The 7386-nt window shown below is 39.5% G+C and overlaps 1 protein-coding gene across 1 annotated transcript; it reads left to right on the forward strand.

Annotated features, from left to right (window-relative positions):
• Positions 2237-7067, forward strand: LOC109719527 (L-galactono-1,4-lactone dehydrogenase 1, mitochondrial). The gene is made up of 6 exons (XM_020246267.1): positions 2237-2968; positions 4714-4964; positions 5104-5286; positions 5485-5887; positions 6217-6357; positions 6603-7067. The coding sequence occupies exons 1-6, from the start codon at positions 2348-2350 to the stop codon at positions 6771-6773; spliced, it is 1770 nt and encodes a 589-aa protein (XP_020101856.1). The 5' UTR covers positions 2237-2347; the 3' UTR covers positions 6774-7067.

Here is a 7386-nt window from a genome sequence, read left to right on the forward strand (position 1 = left end):
CTCTTCGAATAATAGGTTGATGGAGGATGTGGTTTCTCTCTTTCGTTTTCTTATTCTCTTTTCTTTTTTACGTTCTTGTGTCTTTTTGTTATGTGGGATCGCCCGCATATTTATAAGGGATTCCAAAATCCTAATAGCGTTAGAGATAAGGCCAAATCGGTTATTAATTGTTATCCTAATATGACTAGGATTTATCTCTAACTAGCTTTCCAATTTGAAAGCGAGATTAATTCCAATCCAATTAGATAACATAATATCCGTCGGATCGAACCCGCTTATGGGCGTACCCGATTCGATTTAACCGAATGCCAAGAGAATCATTAGATAATGAGCCTCATGTTGGGATGGATATAGTTTTGAAGAAGCTAGAGATTTTTATAACATATATGCATTTAAAACAGGCTTTAGTATTTGAAAAACTACCCATTACAAGGCAAAAAAACATGATAATATGGTGACAGCACATCAATACTGTTGTTCAAAACAAGGTCACTCAACTCAACCTTCCCACGAAAACGAGAAGACTACTGGCTCTCATGTCCAAGGCAGACCACAGAAAGACTATCCAAATCGACGTACTAGTTGTAAGGTGCACATGAGGGTGAGAATGGTGGAACCACAAAAGTGGATCATAGTAACATTTGAAAAGGATCACAATCATGAGTTGATTACTATTCCATCGAAGGCTCATTTCTTTCGATCACACAGGACCATCACAACTGAGCAGAAATAATTGATTTATATGTTAAGTGAGCAAAATATCTCCACGTCACAAATAATGTCCTTTTGGCAGCCAAAGAAGGAGGGAGAAACTATGTTCCTTTCACACACAAAGATGTAAGCAATAAGATGGCATTGAAAAATAGGAGTTTCAATGGATTGATGTGTCGAGTGCTTTAAATTACTTTCGTGAGATCCAATTGAACGATCCATCCTTTTTCTATGCTGTCAATGTTGATGAGGAACACATGACACGAAATTTATTTTGGGTTGATGGGAGGTCACGCATTGCTTATCAAAATTTCAGTAATGTTGTAACATTTGATATGACATACATGACAAACAAATACAACATACCGTTTTCTCCCTTCATTGGTGTGAATCACCACAAGCAATCTATATTTTTTGGTTGCGCCCTTATTAGAGATGAAACAGCTAGTACATTTGTTTGGTTATTTAGAACATGGTTGCACGCGATGGAGGGATATAATCCAAAAGCTATTATTGCCGATCAAGACCCAGCTATGAAGAAAGCAATCGAAGAGGTCTTTCCAAACACTGTTCATAGATGTTGTTTATGGCACATCATGAGGAAAGCGAGAGAGCATCTAGCTTTACTCTATAGCACAAAGGAGGGCTTTGAAGAGGAATTAAAGTTATGTATAAATTATAGCTTAACGATAAAGGAATTTGAAACTGAGTGGGTCTCATTGATTTAGAGATATACCTTGCATGATAATAATCACCTAAGTTTGCTATGGAGAGGAAGACATCAATGGGCGCCAGTGTTTTTTCGATACCTTCTTTGCAGGAATGTCCACGTCACAACGAAGTGAAGGCATGAATGCTCTATCGAAGATACTATTGGACTCACATACTTCCATCTATAAATTTGTGCAACAATTTGAAATAATTGTTGCAAGTCGATATGAGAAAGAGGATGAACAAGATTTTAAGACAGCTAGTGGGGAAGCATCTTTATGGTCATATGATCCAATTGAAAAACAAGCTCGAGATGTCTACACACATACTTTATTTAAAGAAGTCAAGAGGGCAGTTGAAGTATGCTATTTTATTTATATATTTATAAATAAATATTTATTTATTATATATAGTATTTTATTTTTATATAGAAATATCATTATATAATATTTTATTTATAAATTTGTAATTATTTATTAATATTTCTAAATATATAATATAACTCTTATATATTATTAATATATGTTTATTATAATTTTAAATATATTTAATCTATATATAAAAATTATAATAATAATAAATATAGTATATTAATTATTATATATTTATTATATAGCCGAATTTTTGATCCCGAATTTTTAATTGATGAACGTATAATATCCGTATAAATACGTATCTGAATAATTACCGATTTTATTTTTTAACCGTATTTTTTAATAAATTTAAAAATTAAAAGACGAATTTCATCCTAATTATATCGGTACTGAATTTTTGCATAATCCAAACCGCTCCCCGTCTCTTTAGCGCAGAAGAACACCGCTCACCAAACCCTTCCAAACGGCAATAGAAACACACGACCAAACAACACAATAAAATTTACACGACACAAGCCCCGATAGCCTGAACTCTCACCAGAGAATCGAAAATGCGTCCTCTCTTCTCGCGACTCCTACGCTCGTCCTCCTCCCCCCTCCTCCTCCGCCGCTCCCAAACCCTAAACCCTAAAAGCCCCCACCTCCTCCTCCTCCGTCCCTTCTCCTCCTCTGTCCCCTCGGACGCCGAGCTCCGCAAGTATGCGGGCTACTTCGTCCTCCTCCTCGGCTGCGGCGCCGCAACCTACTACTCCTTCCCCTTCCCCGCGGACGCCAAGCACAAGAAGGCCCAGATCTTCCGCTACGCCCCGCTCCCGGACGACCTCCACACCGTCTCCAACTGGAGCGGCACCCACGAGGTCCACACCCGCGTCCTCCTCCAGCCCGAGTCACTCCCGGACCTCGAGGCCGCCGTCCGGGACGCCCACGCCAACCGGCGCAAGATCCGGCCCCTCGGCTCGGGCCTCTCGCCCAATGGGATCGGGCTGTCGCGGGCTGGGATGGTCAACCTCGCCCTCATGGACAAGGTGCTCGGCGTCGACCGTGAGGCCAAGAGGGTTACGGTGCAGGCCGGGATACGGGTTGCGCAGCTTGTCGATGCGCTCAAGGAGCACGGGTTGACCCTTCAGAACTTTGCGTCCATCCGGGAGCAGCAGATCGGCGGCATCATCCAGGTTCATTCTTCTTAGTCTGACTACAAGATGATATCACCTTTGAAGTGATTTCTCAGTATGCTACAGTTATTGTGAAAAGATCTTACTTTTGGTTGAGGGAGTTAGCTCCATCTATGTAGGCTTGGAAGTTCATGACTTGGGCTGAAAATTGGTGGGTTAAATTCTGGAATTTGATTTCGTTTTACAGATTTTTAATTAAATCTACTAACAAATAAATAGTAAATTAAAGACAAAACTGAATTAAAAGATAAGGGGTTTCGGGAATTAGTCTAGTGAGGCGTGCAATGCACTGTCCTAGAGTAACTTTAGTCCCTCCATGTGCGACTCTCCGGTGTAGTTGCTCTCGCGATACAACACCTCGGATTATCCCGATCTCCTTGATTGCACGGTCTCAAAGGAGTGCTTGATTGAACGTCAATCCAACTTTCAAAATCTCAACGTTAGAAAATAAAATAAAAAAGAGTGAAGAGAGGAGAAACATGTTAAATTTGGTTTAGATTTGTAGTTATCTAACTTGAAGTTAAATCCTAGTCTAATTGGGATAAGATATAATTTAGATTAGTTTGACTTATATGGATTATAAGTAGGAGTATAATTCTAATTGAATTAGAAATAGACATGTGTTTAGGAGTTGAATTGGACTAGAGTTAGAATTAGACTCTAGTTTGGAGACGTGTATTATATATACATGTTGCGGCCGAGCTAATGAAGCCGCCGCTACTAAAATTAAGCCAAGCTAATTATACAGAGCAAATTAAGGTGAGGTTGCTTGCTTCGGCTGAGTTGTGATGCACTAATTAATTAAGTGGCATGTGGTGATCGTACGGTGGCAGCAACTGTCACGCCCCGGGACCCGCCAATTTGGTCGGATTCGGGCACGCCAACAAACCGCCAAACAGACAGTTTTCCATGTACGTCCTAGGCGTCACAATCCATACAATTCACGAGATTCCAACCAATAACAGAATTCAAACATAGATTGCAAATGGAAAGTATCGAAAACATAAATACTATGCTATTACAAGCATTTACCACATTCAGTTTACACCTTACATTTTGATTCTAGCTTCCAAATACAATCAAGTTATTACAATTTATTACAACTTAGTTCTTTCCTTTCCATTCTCATACCCCTATGTTAGACCAACTTGGGGTACCGCTATCTCTGGTCACAGTGGTAGGGCGCTATCTACGGAGCTACGCACTTTCCTCGCGCCGCCGCGCCGCTCGCGTGTGAACCTGAAATCCCCAAAACACGTGGGATGAGAACTATTATCCATAATTCCCAGTGGGACGGCCACCCAAGGGAAGAGCTCGACCCATCAGGTCCAAAGGAGGCAAAACAACATGTTAGTCCAACAGATAGATATATCATCATAATATTTATGCAGCTAACAGTTATCGTGCTTCTGCCTCGCAACATACAACATGCAAATTATGCAACAATGTAAGTAGATCTACCGATTCTACTTTCTATCTCCCTATTCACAGCTCATATCCAACTAGCTTCTAAGGTTTCCTCTACCTTCAAATTGGTTAAAACAATTTTTAAATTTGTGTCCCAACCGTTCTTCAACCTTAGGGCATAGGCATGTCTTCAGGATTCAATGGTTGTTAAATTACTGTTCTATTTTTTTCCATGGATCTCTTCTGTTAATTTTGATCTTAGAATTGTGTAAAGTTAGTCATATTTTTCTTTGATTCTCTATATAGACTTGTTTAAGTCCCTACGCATCTATCTACAGGTGGGTGCCCATGGCACTGGTGCAAGATTGCCTCCCATCGATGAGCAGGTTGTTAGCATGAAACTGGTGACACCTGCCAAGGGAACAATAGAGCTGTCAAAGGAGAAAGATCCAGAGCTATTTTATCTCGCTCGGTGTGGTCTAGGTGGCCTTGGAGTGGTTGCGGAAGTCACCCTTCAGTGTGTGGATAGACATGAGCTTGTTGAGCACACATTTGTCACTAATGCTAATGAGATTAGGAAAAATCACAAGTAATCCCTTTTTTTTCTTTTTACGTTCATGATAGTATTGTTGATCTTATTTCTGTTTTTTTTTTCTTTTTTTTTGAAATTTTTGCAACCTGGTCACTTTTCATAGAATCCAAGTTTCAATCTTGCTTCTGTTTTGCAGGAAATGGCTTGCTGAAAACAAGCACATAAAATACTTGTGGATCCCGTATACTGACGCTGTTGTTGTCGTGAAGTGCAATCCTCCTTCCAAGGGGAAAAAACCGAAGTTCACACCAAAATATGGGAAGGATGAAGCATTACAACATGTTCGCGATCTTTACTGTGATTCACTCAAGAAGTATAGGTAAGTCCACTTGTCAAGCTTCCACTTGAGTGGTTTTTCTTGATCCAGCCACCAATCAAAGGATAGTGTATGGTATTGCTTAAATGAAAATAGTCATTATAAATCGTAATATTCAAAAATACTTCTTTCTTTGCAATATTTGTACCTGATAGTTTAAATTTCTACATAATTAGACTGCTAGTTTGTAGATGCTTGCAGAACCGAAGTCAGAAGTGATGAATTAGATATAAACCAGCTCTCATTCACGGAGTTGAGGGATAAGCTCCTTGCCCTCGATCCTCTCAATAAAGATCATGTCATAAATGTCAACCAGGCAGAAGCTGAATATTGGAGGAAGTCGGAGGGATATCGAGTCGGTTGGAGTGATGAAATTCTGGGTTTCGATTGTGGCGGACAGCAATGGGTCTCCGAGACCTGTTTCCCAGCTGGGACCCTTGCTAAGCCGAGCATGAAGGACTTGGACTTCATAGAGGATTTGAAGCAGCTGATAGAGAGCGAGGAGATACCAGCACCTGCACCAATAGAGCAGCGTTGGACGGCTTGCAGTGGCAGTCTCATGAGCCCCGCATCAAGCCCTAATAAAGACAATATATTTTCATGGGTAGCCCGATTCTCTTATACTTATCTTTATGGTTTCATCTGTGATGGGAGTTTCTGTTTTGAGATAGATTATCAAGAAATTTCATTCTCTGATATGCTGGAACGGGAACAGTAAAGCTTAAAATGTATCGATAGGAATGATTTAATAGGCGTCCTTATATTTCAAAAATATGCTGGATTTAGAGGTTTACAGGTTGCCTTTATATATATGTGCGGGAAAACATATTAGTCTTCTACTCCATGCACTACTATGTTCAGGGATTGCATAGTTATGTTTTAAATATTAAGTTACGGTTTTTTTTCTTGACTTTTCTATCTCTCTTTCTTCAGGTTGGTATAATCATGTATCTGCCAACAACAGATGCTCGCCAGAGGAAGGACATAACTGAAGAGTTCTTTAATTATAGACGTCTCACTCAAACCAGATTGTGGGACGAGTATTCTGCTTACGAGCATTGGGCTAAAATTGAGGTACCAAATGATGACTGAATAATTTTCAGTTCCTCTTTTGTTTTAGTCATTTGCATGAAACTTTTGTCGTTTGATTTTCACGTCGATTTTTGGCTTCATTGAAGCAAAATTCGTGTTGATTGAATAAATTTATGCTGTTTACTTTAGCTCTAGAGAGCTATGTAAATACTCACGGCCTAAGTTGTTGGAGCATTTAAGCTTAGTTTGCTCGGTGGCAAACACCTGCTATGGTCTCTTTTGTGCAGGTTCCGAAAGACAAGGAAGAGCTTGCTGAGCTCCAGGCTAGATTGAGGAAACGCTTTCCGGTTGATGCATACAACAAAGCACGCAGGGAACTCGACCCTAACGGAATTCTTTCCAATGCCAAGTTGGAGAAATTGTTCCCCATGATGGAGACTCTTGAATATTCGAAGTAAGATCATCAGAAGACTCTTTTATTTGAGCTTGGTCTCAGTACTACTTGTGTAGGAGGCGAGGCGGCTACATCTTGTTCGACTAGATACTGGGGATATTACTTTCTCAAACCTGGTGTATCCTGCTATTTATTTCTGTCGTACATTATAATTGCTCTCGTGGCCTAGCTTCTCAGATTTTTTGTTTTTTCCCTGGTTTTTTTTGTTTCTTCTTAAAGTATAACGAATGTTTGCATGGGTCAATCTTTGTGTTATATTTTTCCTTTCCTTTACAAACTTTATTATTGCTCAGCTGTACAGCTATATAACACTAGCAAGGCACCCGCGCTTTGCCGCGGAATTTTTTTATAGTTTTTATACATTTAAAAAAAAATGAGAAGAGCATAAAATCAGAAGTCTAAATAAATTAGATAACCAGACATTGGAGCACAGTGCTATTGTAAGTAAGTTGCTATATTTAGATAAGGGAAAACTTCAAAAACCCCCCGTGGTTTCGTGCATTCTCACTTTCCTACCCTGTGGTTTAAAACGTATCAATTTGCCTCCATGTGGTTTCGTTTTTATCTTTTTGTTATCAATTTTATTATTATTTTTTTTTAAAATCAGTGACAAAGTT

Source organism: Ananas comosus, linkage group 13 (assembly GCF_001540865.1).
Source record: "Ananas comosus cultivar F153 linkage group 13, ASM154086v1, whole genome shotgun sequence".
NCBI lineage: Eukaryota > Viridiplantae > Streptophyta > Magnoliopsida > Poales > Bromeliaceae > Ananas > Ananas comosus.